The sequence below is a fragment of the Melopsittacus undulatus genome, chromosome 28 (genome assembly GCF_012275295.1).
Source record: "Melopsittacus undulatus isolate bMelUnd1 chromosome 28, bMelUnd1.mat.Z, whole genome shotgun sequence".
Taxonomy (NCBI): Eukaryota; Metazoa; Chordata; class Aves; order Psittaciformes; family Psittaculidae; genus Melopsittacus; species Melopsittacus undulatus.
This window is the reverse complement of record NC_047554.1, coordinates 168,894-189,610: the sequence shown is the minus strand read 5'-3', so window position 1 is coordinate 189,610 and position 20,717 is coordinate 168,894. Positions and strand designations below refer to the sequence as shown.

Below are 20,717 nucleotides of genomic sequence, written 5' to 3'. Positions count from 1 at the left end.
GGGCGGGGCTAGCGGGGGGGCGGGGCTTGTGAAGGGGAGGGGCTTGTGAAGGGGAGGGGCTTGTGAAGGGGAGGGGCTTGTGAAGGGGAGGGGCTTGTGAAGGGGAGGGGCTTGTGGAGGGGAGGGGCTTGTGAAGGGGAGGGGCTTCTGAAGGGGAGGGGCTTGTGAAGGGGAGGGGCTTGTGAAGGGGAGGGGCTTATGAAGGGGAGGGGCTTGTGGGGGCGGGGCTTATGCAAGGGGAGGGGCTTATGAATGGGGTGTGGTTTGGGTCGGGGGGGGAGGGGCACCCATGGCCCCTCCCCCCATGGCCCCTCCCCCCCATCGCCCCTCCCCCTCATGGCCCCTCCCCCCCATGGCCCCTCCCCCCCGCGCAGGCGCAGAAGCACCTCCAGAACTTCGAGGCCTCGCACTGCACGCCCCTCCCCCCCCAGGCCTTCCGCCTGCCCTGGAGCCTCTGACCTCTGACCCCCATCGCCCCTCCCCCACCCCCCGCACGTGCCCCTCCCCCCCCCCCCCCCCCCAAATCCTTCATTAAAGATGAGTTTTGTTCCCAGCGTTTAATGAATGGGGGAGGGGGGGGGAGGGGGGAGGGGGTCACGGGGGGGGGGAGGGGTCACGGGGGGTCACGGGGGGGGGGGAGGGGTCACAGCATCTTCCTCATCAGCTCCTCGGCTTCCAGAACCTTCTCCAGCTCTGCCTCTGCTTGTGCCAACTATGGGGGGGGGGGGGGGGGGGGGGGGGGGGGGGGGGGATGGGTGACCCCCAACCCCGGACACCCCAAAACCCCCTTTAACCCCCCCCAAAACCCCCTTTAACCCCCCCAAAACCCCCATAGGACCCCCCCAAAACCCCCCATAGGTCCCCCCCAAAACCCCTTTAACCCCCCCCAAAACCCCCTTTAACCCCCCCCAAAACCCCCATAGGACCCCCCAAAACCCCCTTTAACCCCCCCAAAACCCCCATAGGACCCCCCAAAACCCCCTTTAACCCCCAAAAACCCCCTTTAACCCCCCCAAAACCCCATAGGACCCCCCAAAACCCCCTTTAACCCCCCCAAAACCCCATTTAACCCCCCAAAAACCCCCTTTAACCCCCCCCAAAACCCCCATAGGACCCCCCAAAACCCCCATAGGACCCCCCAAAACCCCATCGGACCCCCCAAAACCCCATTTAACCCCCCCCAAAACCCCCATAGGACCCCCCAAAACCCCATTTAACCCCCCAAAACCCCCATAGGACCCCCAAAACCCCCTTTAACCCCCCAAAAACCCCCTTTAAACCCCCCCCAAAACCCCCATAGGACCCCCCCAAAACCCCCTTTAACCCCCCCAAAAACCCCCTTTAACCCCCCAAAAACCCCCTTTAACCCCCCCCAAAACCCCCATAGGACCCCCCAAAACCCCCTTTAACCCCCCCAAAACCCCCTTTAACCCCCCCAAAACCATCATAGGACCCCCCAAAACCCCTTTTAACGCCCCCAAAAACCATCATAGGACCCCCAAAACCCCCTTTAACCCCCCCAAAACCCCCATAGGACCCCCAAAACCCCCATAGGACCCCCCAAAACCCCCTTTAACCCCCCCAAAACCCCCATAGGACCCCCCAAAACCCCCTTTAACCCCCCCAAAAACCCCCTTTAACCCCCCCAAAAACCCCCTTTAAACCCCCCCAAAAACCCCCATAGGACCCCCCAAAACCCCCATAGGACCCCCCCAAAACCCCTATAGGACCCCCCAAAACCCCCTTTAACCCCCCCAAAACCCCCATAGGACCCCCCAAAACCGCCTTTAACCCACCCAAAAACCCCCATAGGACCCCCCAAAACCCCCTTTAACCCCCCCAAAACCCCCATAGGACCCCCCAAAACCCCTATAGGACCCCCCAAAACCCCCATAGGACCCCCCAAAACCCCCTTTAACCCCCCAAAACCCCCATAGGACCCCCCCAAAACCCCCTTTAAACCCCCCCCAAAACCCCCATAGGACCCCCCAAAACCCCCAAAGGACCCCCCAAAACCCCCATAGGACCCCCAAAACCCCCTTTAACCCCCCCAAAACCCCCTTTAAACCCCCCAAAACCCCATAGGACCCCCCAAAAACCCCCTTTAACCCCCCCAAAACCCCCATAGGACCCCCAAAAACCCCCTTTAACCCCCCCCAAAACCCCCTTTAACCCCCCCAAAACCCCCATAGGACCCCCCAAAACCCCCTTTTAACCCCCCCAAAACCCCCATAGGACCCCCCAAAACCCCCATAGGACCCCCCAAAACCCCCTTTAACCCCCCCCAAAACCCCCTTTAACCCCCCCAAAACCCCCTTTAACCCCCCAAAAACCCCTATAGGACCCCCCCAAAACCCCCTTTAACCCCCCCAAAACCCCCATAGGACCCCCCAAAACCCCCTTTAAACACCCCAAAACCCCCATAGGACCCCCCCAAAACCCCCTTTAACCCCCCCCAAAACCCCCATAGGACCCCCCATAGGACCCCCCATAGGACCCCCCAAAACCCCCATAGGACCCCCCATAGGACCCCCCATAGGACCCCCCATAGGACCCCCCCATGCCCTCACCTTGGCCGCATCCGCCTCCTGCACATGGGGGGGCACCTTCTCCATGTACCCTGCCCCCCCCCTGCGCTCCTGCAGCCTCTCTATGGTCCGGACCAGCTCCTGCCTGCGCCCCCCCAACCGGGACAGCTCCTTGGGGGCGTCCACCAGACCCTATGGGGGGGGGGACCCCATAATGATGTCATCAATGGGGGGTTACCCCGTAATGACGTCATCAATGGGGGGGGGAATGCCCCATAATGACGTCATCAATGGGGGGAAATACCCCGTAATGACATCATCAATGGGGGGGTTACCCCATAATGACGTCATCAATGGGGGGTTCACCCCGTAGTGACGTCATCAATGGGGGGATTACCCCATAATGACGTCATCAATGGGGGTTACCCTGTAATGACGTCATTAATGGGGGGTTACCCCGTAATGACGTCATCAATGGGGGGGTTACCCCGTAATGACGTCATCAATGGGGGGGTTACCCCATAATGATGTCATTAATGGGGGATTACCCCGTAATGACGTCATCAATGGGGGTTACCCCATAATGACGTCATCAATGGGGGGTTACCCCGTAATGACGTCATTAATGGAGGGGATCACCCCATAATAACGTCATCAATGGGGGGGGGAATGCCCCATAATGACGTCATCAATGGGGGGATTACCCCATAATGACGTCATCGATGGGGGGTTACCCCATAATGATGTCATCAATGGGGGGTTACCCCATAATGACGTCATCAATGGGGGGGGTTACCCCGTAATGATGTCATTAATGGGAGGATCACCCCATAATGACGTCATCAATGGGGGTTACCGCGTAATGACGTCATCAATGGGGGTTACCCCGTAATGACGTCATCAATGGGGGGAAATACCCCATAATGACGTCATCAATGGGGGGGTTACCCCATAATGACGTCATCAATGGGGGGGAATACCCCATAATGACGTCATCAATGGGGGGGTTACCCCGTAATGACGTCATTAATGGGGGGATTACCCATAATGACGTCATCAATGGGGGCTACCCCATAATGATGTCATCAATGGGGGGGGTTACCTTGTGATGACGTCAACAATGGGGGGATTACCCCATAATGACGTCACCAGTGGGGGGATTACCTCATAATGACGTCATCAATGGGGGGGGGGGCTCACCTTGAGCAGCAGGTGGACGGAACAGCGCTCGGAGGCCACGCCCACGGCACAGCCCGGGGGGGGGGGCTCCGGGCTGGCCCCGCCCCCCAGCACGCGCACGGACCCCACCCCCCCCAGGACCCGGATGTGGGGGGTGCAGCTCTCGGCAAGGGAGGCCCAGGAGGGGTCTGAGACCTGCAGGAAACCTGGGGGGGGAGGGGTGAATGGGACCCATAGGGACCATAGAGACACATAGAGACACATAGAGACCCATAGAGACACATAGAGACACATAGAGACCATAGAGACACATAGAGACACATAGAGACACATAGAGACACATAGAGACCATAGAGACACATAGAGACCATAGAGACCCATAGAGACACATAGAGACACATAGAGACACATAGAGACCATAGAGACCATAGAGACACATAGAGACCCATAGAGACCCATAGAGACCCATAGAGACCCATAGAGACCATAGAGACACATAGAGACCATAGAGACCCATAGAGACACATAGAGACCCATAGAGACACATAGAGACACATAGAGACACATAGAGACCATAGAGACACATAGAGACACATAGAGACACATAGAGACCATAGAGACCATAGAGACACATAGAGACACATAGAGACCATAGAGACACATAGAGACACATAGAGACACATAGAGACACATAGAGACCATAGAGACCATAGAGACACATAGAGACCCATAGAGACCCATAGAGACCCATAGAGACCCATAGAGACCATAGAGACACATAGAGACCATAGAGACCATAGAGACCATAGGGACCCATAGAGACCCATAGAGACCATAGAGACCCATAGAGACCATAGAGACACATAGAGACCATAGAGACCATAGAGACACATAGAGACCATAGAGACCCATAGAGACCAATAGAGACACATAGAGACCATAGAGACACATAGAGACCATAGAGACACATAGAGACCATAGAGACACATAGAGACACATAGAGACCCATAGAGACCCATAGGGACCCATAGAGACACATAGAGACCCATAGAGACCCATAGAGACACATAGAGACACATAGAGACACATAGAGACCCATAGAGACCATAGAGACACATAGAGACCATAGAGACCCATAGAGACCCATAGAGACACATAGAGACCATAGAGACACATAGAGACCCATAGAGACCATAGAGACCCATAGAGACCCATAGAGACACATAGAGACCATAGAGACACATAGAGACCATAGAGACACATAGAGACCATAGAGACCCATAGAGACCATAGAGACACATAGAGACACATAGAGACACATAGAGAAACATAGAGACCATAGAGACACATAGAGACACATAGAGACACATAGAGACCATAGAGACACATAGAGACACATAGAGAAACATAGAGACCATAGAGACACATAGAGACACATAGAGACCCCATAGAGACCCATAGAGACACATAGAGACCCATAGAGACCATAGAGACACATAGAGACACATAGTGACCCATAGACACCCACAGACCCCATAGTCACACACAGACCCCCATGGAGCCCCACAGACACATATGGACACACATATACAGTGCCATAGACCCCACAGACCCCATGACCCCCATAGACCCCACAGACCCCATGACCCCCATAGACCCCACAGACCCCATAGACCCCCATAGACCCCACAGACCCCATGATCCCCATAGACTCCACAGACCCCATAGACCCCCATAGACCCCACAGACCCCATGACCCCCATAGACCTCATAGACCCCATAGACCCCCATAGACCCCATGACCCCCACAGACCCCACAGACCCCATGACCCCCACAGACCCCATGACCCCATAGACCTCACAGACCCCATAGACCCCCATAGACCCCACAGACCCCATAGACCCCCATAGACCCCATAGACCCCATGACCCCCATAGACCCCACAGACCCCATAGACCCCCATAGACCCCATGACCCCCATAGACCCCACAGACCCCCATAGACCCCATGACCCCCATAGACCCCATGACCCCCACAGACCCCATGACCCCCATAGACCCCACAGACCCCATGACCCCCATAGACCCCATAGACCCCCATAGACCTCACAGACCCCATGATCCCCATAGACCCCACAGACCCCATGACCCCCATAGACCCCATAGACCCCATGACCCCCATAGACCCCACAGACCCCATGACCTCCATAGACCCCATAGACCCCATAGACCCCCATAGACCCCATAGACCCCATAGACCTCACAGACCCCATAGACCCCACAGACCCCATGACCCCCATAGACCCCACAGACCCCATGACCCCCATAGACCTCACAGACCCCATAGACCCCACAGACCCCATGACCCCCACAGACCCCATAGACCCCACAGACCCCATGACCCCCATAGACCCCATAGACCCCACAGACCCCACAGACCCCATGACCCCCATAGACCCCACAGACCCCATCACCCCCATAGACCTCACAGACCCCATAGACCCCCATAGACCCCACAGAACCCCATAGACCCCATGACCCCCATAGACCCCACAGAACCCCATAGACCCCATGACCCTCATAGACCCCATGACCCCCATAGACCCCACAGACCCCATGACCCCCATAGACCCCACAGACCCCATGACCCCCATAGACCCCACAGACCCCATGACCCCCATAGACCTCATAGACCCCACAGACCCCATGACCCCCATAGACCCCATGACCCCCATAGACCCCACAGACCCCATGACCCCCATAGACCTCATAGACCCCACAGACCCCATGACCCCCACAGACCCCATGACCCCCATAGACCCCATAGACCCCATAGACCCCCATAGACCTCACAGACTCCATGACCCCCATAGACCCCACAGACCCCATAGACCCCCATAGACCCCACAGACCCCATAGACCCCACAGACCCCATAGACCCCACAGACCCCATGACCCCCATAGACCCCATAGACCCCCATGGACCCCATGACCCCCATAGACCCCATAGACCCCCATAGACCCCACAGACCCCATAGACCCCATAGACCCCATGACCCCCACAGACCCCACAGACCCCATGACCCCCACAGACCCCATGACCCCATAGACCTCACAGACCCCATAGACCCCCATAGACCCCACAGACCCCATAGACCCCCATAGACCCCATAGACCCCATGACCCCCATAGACCCCACAGACCCCATAGACCCCCATAGACCCCATGACCCCCATAGACCCCACAGACCCCCATAGACCCCATGACCCCCATAGACCCCATGACCCCCACAGACCCCATGACCCCCATAGACCCCACAGACCCCATGACCCCCATAGACCCCATAGACCCCCATAGACCTCACAGACCCCATGATCCCCATAGACCCCACAGACCCCATGACCCCCATAGACCCCATAGACCCCATGACCCCCATAGACCCCACAGACCCCATGACCTCCATAGACCCCATAGACCCCATAGACCCCCATAGACCCCATAGACCCCATAGACCTCACAGACCCCATAGACCCCACAGACCCCATGACCCCCATAGACCCCACAGACCCCATGACCCCCATAGACCTCACAGACCCCATAGACCCCACAGACCCCATGACCCCCACAGACCCCATAGACCCCACAGACCCCATGACCCCCATAGACCCCATAGACCCCACAGACCCCACAGACCCCATGACCCCCATAGACCCCACAGACCCCATCACCCCCATAGACCTCACAGACCCCATAGACCCCCATAGACCCCACAGAACCCCATAGACCCCATGACCCCCATAGACCCCACAGAACCCCATAGACCCCATGACCCTCATAGACCCCATGACCCCCATAGACCCCACAGACCCCATGACCCCCATAGACCCCACAGACCCCATGACCCCCATAGACCCCACAGACCCCATGACCCCCATAGACCTCATAGACCCCACAGACCCCATGACCCCCATAGACCCCATGACCCCCATAGACCCCACAGACCCCATGACCCCCATAGACCTCATAGACCCCACAGACCCCATGACCCCCACAGACCCCATGACCCCCATAGACCCCATAGACCCCATAGACCCCCATAGACCTCACAGACTCCATGACCCCCATAGACCCCACAGACCCCATAGACCCCCATAGACCCCACAGACCCCATAGACCCCACAGACCCCATAGACCCCACAGACCCCATGACCCCCATAGACCCCATAGACCCCCATGGACCCCATGACCCCCATAGACCCCATAGACCCCCATAGACCCCACAGACCCCATAGACCCCATAGACCCCATAGACCCCACAGACCCCATGACCCCCATGACCCCATAGACCCCACAGACCCCCTTACATGGGGGGCGGGCGCGGGTGATCCCATGGGTGCTGCGGAGGCTGCGCAGAGCATGTACGATGCTGAGGGTGAACTCCATGGAGGCCTCGGCCTCCTCGTCCTGCCAACAGTACTGGGGGCAGAGAGACCAGTGAGACCAGTGAGACCCATTGGTACCCATTGATACCCATTGAGACCCATTGACACCCACTGACACCCATTGAGACCCATTGATAACCATTGATACCCATTGAGACCCATTGACACCCACTGACACCCATTGAGACCCATTGATACCCATTGATACCCATTGAGACCCATTGACACCCACTGACACCCATTGAGACCCATTGATAACCATTGATACCCATTGAGACCCATTGACACCCATTGACACCCATTGAGACCCATTGATACCCATTGACACCCTTTGAGACCCATTGAGACCCATTGATACCCATTGATACCCATTGATACCCATTGACACCCATTGATCCCATTGATACCCATTGACACCCATTGACACCCATTGAGACCCATTGATACCCATTGATACCCATTGAGACCCATTGAGACCCATTGATACCCATTGAGACCCATTGACACCCACTGAGACCCATTGATAACCATTGATACCCATTGACACCCACTGATACCCATTGATACCCAGTGAGACCCATTGGTACCCATTGACACCCATTGATACCCATTGAGAGCCATTGATACCCATTGAGACCCATTGATACCCATTGAGACCCATTGATACCCATTGATACCCATTGACACCCATTGACACCCATTGACACCCATTGATCCCATTGACACCCATTGACACCCATTGATACCCATTGACACCCATTGATACCCATTGATACCCATTGATACCCATTGACACCCATTGATCCCATTGATACCCATTGACACCCATTGGTACCCACTGGTACCCATTGACACCCATTGACACCCATTCACTCCCATTGACACCCATTGATACCCATTGACACCCATTGATCCCATTGACCCCCATTGACACCCATTGACACCCATTAACCCCCATTGACACCCATTGATACCCATTGATACCCATTGATCCCATTGATACCCATTGACACCCATTGATCCCATTGATACCCATTGACCCCCATTGACCCCCATTCACTCCCATCCCCCCCAGTTACCTGCTGGGGCTCGGGGAAGGGGCAGACACAGATGCTGGGGGCTGGGGGGGGCGCGGGGGGGGCCGGGGGGGGCAGTCGCTGCCACAGCTCCTCACTCAGGAAGGGCATGAATGGGGCCAAGAGCCTGAGCCCAACGTCCAGACACGTGTGGAGGGTGTCCTGTACTGCCAGGGCTGCATCCAGTGCACCCAGTGCATCCACTGCATCCACTGCATCAGCTGCATCCACTGCATCTGCTGTATCCAGTGTGTGCACTGCATCTGCTGCATCAACAGTGTGCAGTGCATCAGCTGTGTGCACTGCATCCACTGCATCCCCTGTGTGCACTGCATCCACTGCATGCACTGTGTGCACTGCATCCACTGCATCCCCTGTGTGCACTGCATCCACTGCATGCACTGTGTGCACTGCATCCACTGTATCCCCTGTGTGCACTGCATCCACTGTATGTACTGTGTGCACTGCATCCACTGCATGCACTGTGTGCACTGCATCCACTGCATGCACTGTGTGCACTGCATCCACTGCATCCTGTGTGCACTGCATCCACTGTATCCCCTGTGTGCACTGCATCCACTGCATCCCCTGTGTGCACTGCATCCACTGCATGCACTGTGTGCACTGCATCCACTGTATCCACTGCATGCACTGTGTGCACTGCATCCACTGTATCCCCTGTGTGCACTGCATCCACTGTATCCCCTGTGTGCACTGCATCCACTGCATGCACTGTGTGCACTGCATCCACTGTATCCTGTGTGCACTGCATCCACTGTATCCCTTGTGTGCACTGCATCCACTGCATGCACTGTGTGCACTGCATCCACTGTACCCCCTGTGTGCACTGCATCCACTGCATGCACTGTGTGCACTGCATCCACTGCATGCACTGTGTGCACTGCATCCACTGCATGCACTGTGTGCACTGCATCCACTGCATGCACTGTGTGCACTGCATCCACTGTATGCACTGTGTGCACTGCATCCACTGTATGTACTGTGTGCACTGCATCCACTGTATGTACTGTGTGCACTGCATCCACTGTATGCACTGTGTGCACTGCATCCCCTGTGTGCACTGCATCCACTGTACCCCCTGTGTGCACTGCATCCACTGTATCCTGTGTGCACTGCATCCACTGTACCCCCTGTGTACACTGCATCCACTGTATCCCCTGTGTGCACTGCATCCACTGCATCCCCTGTGTGCACTGCACCCACTGCATCCACTGTGTGCACTGCATCCACTGCATGCACTGTGTGCACTGCATCCACTGTGTGCACTGTGTGCACTGCACCCACTGCATGCACTGTGTGCACTGCATCCACTGTATGCACTGTGTGCACTGCATCCACTGTATCGTGTGTGCACTGCATCCACTGCATGCACTGTGTGCACTGCATCCACTGTATGCACTGTGTGCACTGCATCTACTGTATCCCCTGTGTGCACTGCACCTACTGCATCCCCTGTGTGCACTGCATCCACTGCACCCACTGTACCTGCTGCATCAGCTGCATCCAGTGCGTCCCCATCAGCTCCTATGGGGGCAGCCTCAGGGTCCCCCCTGCCCCTGGTGCCTGAGGCAGCAGCCGCTCGAGCCAGGACAGGCTTAACACACTCCTGAGGGATGGGGAGAGATGGAGACGGCACAGACCAAACCCCATACACCCCATATCCCATACCCCATATATCCCATATACCCCACATCCCATACCCCATATATCCCATATACCCCACATCCCATACCCCATATATCCCATATACCCCATATCCCATACCCCATATACCCCATACACCCCATATCCCATACCCCATATATCCCATACACCCCATATCCCATACCCCATATATCCCATACACCCCATATCCCATACCCCATATATCCCATATACCCCATACCCCATATACCCCATATACCCCATACCCCATATACCCCATACACACCATATCCCATACCCCATATATCCCATGCACCCCATATCCCATACCCCATATATCCCATATCCCATACCCCATATACCCCATATCCCATACCCCATATATCCCATACACCCCATATCCCATACCCCATATATCCCATACCCCATATACCCCATATCCCATACACCATATACCCCATATCCCATACCCCATATATCCCATACACCCCATATCCCATACCCCATATATCCCATATACCCCATACCCCATATACCCCATACCCCATACCCCATATACCCCATACCCCATATCCCATACCCCATATATCCCATATACCCCACATCCCATACCCCATATACTCCATATCCCATATCCCATACCCCATATACCCCATATATCCCATACCCCCCCCCCCATATCTCACCAGGTACACATCGCACAGCTCATACACCCAGAACCTGTGCACGGCACTTGTGGCTCCAGGGAAGTCAAAGTCCTCCATGGCCGACCCCACAGACCCCACAGCGCGACTGAGGCGGCTCCGGATCCAGCGCTCAGGCAGCCCCGGCCGGCCCCGAACCTGCCCCACACATGGGGGGCAGCCCCACAAGTGGGGGTCACAACCAGGGCCCCACACATGGGGGGCAGCCCCACAAGTGGGGTCACAACCTGAGCTCCCAGCCCCACACATGGGGGGCAGCCCCACAAGTGGGGTCACTCCCAGCCCCACACATGGGGGTCAGCCCCACAAGTGGGGTCACTCCCAGCCCCACACATGGGGGTCAGCCCCACAAGTGGGGGTCAGCCCCACAAGTGGGGTCACTCCCAGCCCCACACATGGGGGGCAGCCCCACAAGTGGGGGTCACTCCCAGCCCCACACATGGGGGGCAGCCCCACAAGTGGGGTCACAACCAGGGCCCCACACATGGGGGGCAGCCCCACAAGTGGGGGTCACAACCTGAGCTCCCAGCACCACACATGGGGGGCAGCCCCACAAGTGGGGGTCACAACCTGAGCTCCCAGCCCCACACATGGGGGGCAGCCCCACAAGTGGGGGTCACAACCTGAGCTCCCAGCACCACACATGGGGGGCAGCCCCACAAGTGGGGGTCACTCCCAGCCCCACACATGGGGGGCAGCCCCACAAGTGGGGTCACAACCTGCCCCACACATGGGGGGCAGCCCCACAAGTGGGGTCACAACCTGATGCACTCCCAGCCCCACACATGGGGGGCAGCCCCACAAGTGGGGGTCAGCCCCACAAGTGGGGTCACAACCTGAGCTCAGGGCCCCACACATGGGGGTCAGCCCCACAAGTGGGGTCACAACCTGAGCTCCCAGCCCCACACATGGGGGGCAGCCCCACAAGTGGGGTCACTCCCAGCCCCACAAGTGGGGGTCAGCCCCACAAGTGGGGGTCACTCCCAGCCCCACACATGGGGGTCAGCCCCACAAGTGGGGGTCAGCCCCACAAGTGGGGGTCAGCCCCACAAGTGGGGGTCACTCCCAGCCCCACACATGGGGGGCAGCCCCACACATGGGGGTCACTCCCAGCCCCACAAGTGGGGGTCAGCCCCACAAGTGGGGGTCACTCCCAGCCCCACAAGTGGGGGTCAGCCCCACAAGTGGGGGTCACTCCCAGGCCCACACATGGGGGTCAGCCCCACACATGGGGGTCAGCCCCACAAGTGGGGGTCACTCCCAGCCCCACACATGGGGGTCAGCCCCACAAGTGGGGGTCAGCCCCACACATGGGGGTCAGCCCCACAAGTGGGGGTCACTCCCAGCCCCACAAGTGGGGGTCAGCCCCACACATGGGGGTCAGCCCCACAAGTGGGGTCACTCCCAGCCCCACACATGGGGGTCAGCCCCACACATGGGGGTCAGCCCCACACATGGGGGGCAGCCCCACAAGTGGGGTCACAACCTGATGCACTCCCAGCCCCACACATGGGGGTCAGCCCCACAAGTGGGGGTCACTCCTAGCCCCACACATGGGGGTCAGCCCCACAAGTGGGGGTCAGCCCCACACATGGGGGTCAGCCCCACACATGGGGGCAGCCCCACAAGTGGGGGTCACTCCCAGCCCCACACATGGGGGGCAGCCCCACAAGTGGGGTCACAACCAGATCTCAGGGCCCCAATGCACTCCCAGCCCCACAAGTGGGGTCACAACCACAGCTCAGGGCCCCACATATGGGGGGCAGCCCCACAAGTAGGGTCACAAACAGAGCTCCCAGCCCCACACATGTGGGGCAGCCCCACAAGTGGGGTCACAACCTGATGCACTCCCAGCCCCACACATGGGGGGCAGCCCCACAAGTAGGGTCACAAACAGAGCTCCCAGCCCCACACATGTGGGGCAGCCCCACAAGTGGGGGTCACTCCCAGCCCCACACATGGGGGTCAGCCCCACACATGGGGGTCAGCCCCACAAGTGGGGGTCACTCCCAGCCTCACACATGGGGGGCAGCCCCACAAGTGGGGGTCACTCCCAGCCCCACAAGTGGGGGTCAGCCCCACAAGTGGGGGTCACTCCCAGCCCCACACATGGGGGTCAGCCCCACAAGTGGGGGTCACTCCCAGCCCCACACATGGGGGCAGCCCCACAAGTGGGGGTCACTCCCAGCCCCACACATGGGGGTCAGCCCCACAAGTGGGGGTCACTCCCAGCCCCACAAGTGGGGGTCACTCCCAGCCCCACACATGGGGGTCAGCCCCACACATGGGGGTCAGCCCCACACTTGGGGGTCAGCCCCACACATGGGGGTCAGCCCCACAAGTGGGGGTCACTCCCAGCCCCACACATGGGGGTCAGCCCCACACATGGGGGTCAGCCCCACACATGGGGGTCAGCCCCATACCTGCAGGTCGGGGGGGGGGTCGGTAGCTGCCCCCCAGGGTCTGCAGCACGAACCTGGCCCCATTCCAGACCTTGTTGCAGAAGTGTCGGTAGCCAAGAACCCGCAAGACATCCAGGTTGATGTCCCGGCCTGGGAATGGGGTAGGGGGGATATGGGGTATGGGGTGTATGGGGTATGGGGTATATGGGGTATATGGGGTATGGGGTATGGGGGATATGGGGTATATGGGGTATATGGGGTATGGGATATGGGGTATATGGGGTATGGGGTATATGGGGTATATGGGGTATGGGGTATATGGGGTATGGGGTATATGGGGTATGGGATATGGGGTATGGGGTATATGGGGTATGGGGTATGGGGTATATGGGATATGGGGTATATGGGGTATGGGGTATGGGGTATATGGGGTATGGGGTATATGGGGTATGGGATATGGGGTATGGGGTATGGGGTATATGGGGTATGGGGTGTATGGGGTATGGGGTATGGGGCATATGGGGTATGGGGTATGGGGGATATGGGGTATGGGGTATATGGGGTATATGGGGTATATGGGGTATGGGGTATATGGGGTATGGGGTATATGGGGTATGGGGTATGGGGTATATGGGGTATGGGGTATATGGGGTATGGGGTATATGGGGTATGGGGTATATGGGGTATATGGGGTATGGGGTATATGGGGTATGGGGTATATGGGGTATGGGGTATGGGGTATATGGGGTATGGGGTATGGGGTATATGGGGTATGGGGTATATGGGGTATGGGGTATATGGGGTATATGGGGTATGGGGTATATGGGGTATGGGGTATATGGGGTATGGGGTATGGGGTATATGGGGTATGGGGTATATGGGGTATGGGGTGTATGGGGTATGGGGGATATGGGGTATGGGGTATATGGGGTATGGGATATATGGGGTATGGGGTATATGGGGTATGGGGTATATGGGGTATATGGGGTATGGGGTATATGGGGTATGGGGTATATGGGGTATATGGGGTATGGGGTATATGGGGTATGGGGTATATGGGGTATGGGGTACATGGGGTATATGGGGTATGGGGTATATGGGGTAGGGGGTATATGGGGTAGGGGGTATATGGGGTATATGGGGTATGGGGTATGGGGTATATGGGGTATGGGGTATATGGGGTATGGGGTATGGGGTATGGGGTATGGGGTATATGGGGTATATGGGGTATGGGTTATATGGGGTATGGGGTATGGGGTATATGGGGTATATGGGGTATGGGGTATGGGGTATATGGGGTATGGGGTATATGGGGTATGGGGTATATGGGGTATGGGGTATGGGGTATATGGGGTATGGGGTATGGGGTATATGGGGTATGGGGTATATGGGGTATGGGGTATATGGGGTATGGGGTATATGGGATATATGGGGTATGGGATATGGGGAATGGGGTATGGGATATGGGATCTATGGGGCAGGGTCCTACCCTGGGCTGTGTATGCACACAGAGCAAAGCGCAGAGCATCCGTCCCACACTCAGGGATCCCATTGGGGAAGTCACGTTTCTATAGGGGGGCCCCATAGGAAGGGGTCACAATAGACCCCCCATCCCCCCCTCCCAGCCCCATAAGTGCCCCCCCCCCCAGCCCCATAAGTGCCCCCCCTGCCCCATACCTGCCCCATAAGTGCCCCCCCCTGCCCCATACCTGCCCCATAAGTGCCCCCCCTGCCCCATACCTGCCCCATAAGTGCCCCCCCTGCCCCATAAGTGCCCCCCCAGCCCCATACCTGCCCCACAAGTGCCCCCCCTGCCCCATACCTGCCCCATAAGTGCCCCCCCTGCCCCATACCTGCCCCATAAGTGCCCCCCCTGCCCCATACCTGCCCCACAAGTGCCCCCCCTGCCCCATACCTGCCCCATAAGTGCCCCCCCTGCCCCATAAGTGCCCCCCCTGCCCCATACCTGCCCCATAAGTGCCCCCCCTGCCCCATACCTGCCCCTCCCTTGCTCGCTCCAGCTCCGCAGGCTCCAGGTTACTGTTCTCCAGCTGCTCATGCAGCCCCTGTGGACACAGCAGAGGGACCCCATAGAGACACATAGAGACACATAGAGACACATAGAGACCATAGAGACACATAGAGACCATAGAGACCATAGAGACACATAGAGACCATAGAGACACATAGAGACCATAGAGACACATAGAGACCCATAGAGACACATAGGGACCCCATAGAGACCCATAGAGACCATAGAGACACATAGAGACCCATAGAGACACATAGAGACCATAGAGACACATAGAGACACATAGAGACCCATAGAGACACATAGGGACCCCATAGAGACCCATAGAGACCATAGAGACACATAGAGACCATAGAGACACATAGAGACACATAGAGACCATAGAGACACATAGAGACACATAGAGACCCATAGAGACACATAGGGACCCCATAGAGACCCATAGAGACCATAGAGACACATAGAGACCCATAGAGACACATAGAGACACATAGAGACACATAGAGACACATAGAGACACATAGAGACCCCATAGAGACCCCATAGAGACCCCATAGAGACCATAGAGACCATAGAGACCCATAGAGACCCATAGAGACCCCATAGAGACCCCATAGAGACCCATAGAGACCATAGAGACCATAGAGACCCATAGAGACCCATAGAGACCCATAGAGACCATAGAGACCCATAGAGACCCATAGAGACCCATAGAGACCATAGAGACCCATAGAGACCCATAGAGACACATAGAGACCCATAGAGACCCATAGAGACCCATAGAGACCCATAGGGACCCCATAGAGACCCTATAGAGACCCATAGAGACCATAGAGACCCTATAGAGACCCATAGAGACCATAGAGACCCATAGAGACCCCATAGAGACCCATAGAGACCCATAGAGCCCCATAGAGACCCCATAGAGACCCTATAGAGACCCATAGAGACCATAGAGACCCATAGAGACCCATAGAGCCCAATAGAGCCCCATAGGCACCCCATAGAGACCCATAGAGACCATAGAGACACATAGAGACCCATAGAGACCCATAGAGACCCATAGAGACACATAGAGACCATAGAGACCCATAGAGACCCATAGACACCCCATAGAGACCCCATAGAGACCATAGAGACCCATAGAGACCCATAGAGACCCATAGAGACCCATAGAGCCCAATAGAGACCCATAGACACCCCATAGAGACCCATAGAGACCATAGAGAGCACATAGAGACCATAGAGACACATAGAGACCCATAGAGACCATAGAGAGCACATAGAGACCCCACAGAGACCCATAGAGACGCATAGAGCCCCATAGACACCCCATAGAGCCCCATAGACACCCCATTGACACCCCATAGAGCCCCATAGAGCCCCATAGAGCCCCATAGACACCCCATAGAGCCCCATAGACACCCCATAGAGCCCCATAGAGACCCTACAGAACCCCATAGACACCCCATAGAGCCCCATAGAGCCCCATAGAGCCCCATAGACACCCCATAGACACCCCATAGAGCCCCATAGACCCCCCATAGACACCCCATAGACCCCCATAGACACCCCATAGACACCCCATAGAGCCCCATAGACACCCCATTGACACCCCATAGAGCCCCATAGACACCCCATAGAGCCCCATAGAGACCCTACAGAACCCCATAGACACCCCATAGAGCCCCATAGAGCCCCATAGAGCCCCATAGACACCCCATAGAACCCCATAGACCCCCCATAGACACCCCATAGACCCCCATAGACACCCCATAGACACCCCATAGAGCCCCATAGACACCCCATAGACACCCCATAGACACCCCATAGAGCCCCATAGACACCCCATAGAGCCCCATAGACACCCCATAGACACCCCATAGACACCCCATAGAGCCCCATAGACACCCCATAGAGCCCCATAGAGCCCCATAGAGCCCCATAGACACCCATAGAGCCCCATAGACACCCCATAGAGCCCCATAGACACCCCATAGCACCCCATAGAGCCCCATAGACACCCCATAGAGCCCCATAGACACCCCGTAGCGCCCCATAGACACCCCATAGACACCCCATAGAGCCCCATAGAGCCCCATAGACACCCCATAGACACCCCATAGACACCCCATAGAGCCCCATAGAGCCCCATAGACACCCTATAGACACCCCATAGAGCCCCATAGACACCCCATAGAGCCCCCATAGACACCCCATAGACACCCCATAGAGCCCCATAGAGCCCCATAGACACCCCATAGACACCCCATAAACACCCCATAGACCCCCATAGACACCCCATAGAGCCCCATAGAGCCCCATAGACACCCCATAGAGCCCCATAGAGCCCCATAGACACCCCATAGACACCCCATAGAGCCCCATAGACATCCCATAGACACCCCATAGAGCCCCATAGAGCCCCATAGACACCCCATAGAGCCCCATAGACACCCCATAGACACCCCATAGAGCCCCATAGACACCCCATAGACACCCCATAGAGCCCCATAGACACCCCATAGAGCCCCATAGACACCCCATAGACACCCCATAGAGCCCCATAGACACCCCATAGACACCCCATAGAGCCCCATAGACACCCCATAGAGCCCCATAGACACCCCATAGACACCCCATAGACACCCCATAGACACCCATAGACACCCCATAGACACCCCATAGAGCCCCATAGACACCCCATAGAGCCCCATAGAGCCCCATAGACACCCCATAGACACCCCATAGAGCCCCATAGACACCCCATAGAGCCCCATAGACACCCCATAGACACCCCATAGACACCCCATAGAGCCCCATAGACACCCCATAGACACCCCATAGACACCCCATAGAGCCCCATAGACACCCCATAGAGCCCCATAGACACCCCACAGAACCCCATAGACACCCCATAGAGCCCCATAGACACCCCATAGACACCCCATAGAGCCCCATAGAGCCCCATAGACACCCCATAGAGCCCCATAGAGCCCCATAGACACCCCATAGAGCCCCATAGACACCCCATAGACACCCCATAGAGCCCCATAGACACCCCATAGACACCCCATAGACACCCCATAGAGCCCCATAGAGCCCCATAGACACCCCATAGAGCCCCATAGAGCCCCATAGAGCCCCATAGACACCCCATAGACACCCCATAGAGCCCCATAGACACCCCATAGAGCCCCATAGACACCCCATAGACACCCCATAGAGCCCCATAGACACCCCATAGAGCCCCATAGACACCCCATAGACACCCCATAGAGCCCCATAGACACCCCATAGAGCCCCATAGACACCCCATAGACACCCCATAGAGCCCCATAGACACCCATAGACACCCCATAGAGCCCCATAGACACCCCATAGAGCCCCATAGACACCCCATAGACACCCCATAGAGCCCCATAGACACCCCATAGAGCCCCATAGACACCCCATAGACACCCCATAGACACCCCATAGAGCCCCATAGAGCCCCATAGACACCCCATAGACACCCCATAGAGCCCCATAGACACCCCATAGACACCCCATAGAGCCCCATAGAGCCCCATAGACACCCCATAGACCCCCCATAGACACCCCATAGACAACCCATAGAGCCCCATAGACACCCCATAGACACCCCATAGAGCCCCATAGACACCCCATAGACACCCATAGAGCCCCATAGACACCCCATAGAGCCCCATAGAGCCCCATAGACACCCCATAGACACCCCATAGAGCCCCATAGACACCCCATAGAGCCCCATAGACACCCCATAGAGCCCCATAGACACCCCATAGACACCCATAGACACCCCATAGACACCCATAGAGCCCCATAGAGCCCCATAGAGCCCCATAGACACCCCATAGACACCCCATAGAGCCCCATAGACACCCCATAGACACCCCATAGAGCCCCATAGACACCCCATAGCGCCCCATAGAGCCCCATAGAGCCCCATAGCCCCTCCCCCACCTGCAGGGTGATCCCATGGATGACATCCAAGGGGTCGATGACATTCCCAAGGGATTTGCTCATCTTCCTCCCATGAGCATCGCGGACGATGGCGTGAAGGTAAACCTGGGGGGGGAGGGGGGGTTAGGGGTGTCCTATAGGGGGTTAGGGGGTTGGGGGATTTGGGGTCAGTTTGGGTCAGTTTCTGGTGATTTTGGGTCAGTTTTGGGTCAGTTTCAGGTGTTTTTGGCTCAGTTTGGGTCAGTTTGAGGTGTTTTTGGGTCAGTTTGGGTCAGTTTGAGGTGTTTTTGGGTCAGTTTCAGGTGTTTTCGGCTCAGTTTGGGTCAGTTTGAGGTGTTTTTGGGTCAGTTTTGGGTCAGTTTGAGGTGTTTTTGGGTCAGTTTTGGGTCAGTTTGAGGTGTTTTTGGGTCAGTTTGGGTCAGTTTGAGGTGTTTTTGGGTCAGTTTGGGTCAGTTTGAGGTGTTTTTGGGTCAGTTTTGGGTCAGTTTGAGGTGTTTTTGGGTCAGTTTGGGTCAGTTTGAGGTGTTTTTGGGTCAGTTTGGGTCAGTTTGAGGTGTTTTTGGGTCAGTTTCAGGTGTTTTCGGCTCAGTTTTGGGTCAGTTTGAGGTGGTTTTGGGTCAGTTTGGGTCAGTTTCGGGTGTTTTTGGGTCAGTTTTGGGTCAGTTTGAGTCAGTTTCAGGTGTTTTTGGGTCAGTTTCAGGTGT

General features: G+C 56.9%; 2 protein-coding genes across 2 annotated transcripts in view; one reads left to right on the top strand and one right to left on the bottom strand.

The window, feature by feature from the left end:
- LOC117437817 (phosphatidylserine lipase ABHD16A) overlaps nt 1-479 on the top strand; it is a 32,615-nt gene extending 32,136 nt beyond the window's left edge. The window contains exon 20 of the mRNA XM_034072461.1: nt 375-479. Coding sequence (XP_033928352.1) covers nt 375-458 — 84 coding nt within the window. The 3' untranslated portion in view covers nt 459-479. The remainder of the gene's footprint in view (nt 1-374) is intronic.
- Nucleotides 480-625: 146 nt separating this feature from the next.
- LOC117437816 (valine--tRNA ligase-like) overlaps nt 626-20,717 on the bottom strand; it is a 62,647-nt gene continuing 42,555 nt past the window's right edge. Inside the window, exons 18-28 of the mRNA XM_034072460.1 lie at nt 20,014-20,118; nt 15,994-16,062; nt 15,486-15,564; nt 14,021-14,146; nt 11,577-11,728; nt 10,744-10,852; nt 9,229-9,467; nt 8,072-8,183; nt 3,729-3,913; nt 2,571-2,720; nt 626-712 (exon numbers count right to left, since the gene is read on the bottom strand). Of these exons, the coding sequence (XP_033928351.1) occupies nt 644-712; nt 2,571-2,720; nt 3,729-3,913; nt 8,072-8,183; nt 9,229-9,467; nt 10,744-10,852; nt 11,577-11,728; nt 14,021-14,146; nt 15,486-15,564; nt 15,994-16,062; nt 20,014-20,118 (1,395 nt within the window). The 3' untranslated portion in view covers nt 626-643. The remainder of the gene's footprint in view (nt 713-2,570; nt 2,721-3,728; nt 3,914-8,071; nt 8,184-9,228; nt 9,468-10,743; nt 10,853-11,576; nt 11,729-14,020; nt 14,147-15,485; nt 15,565-15,993; nt 16,063-20,013; nt 20,119-20,717) is intronic.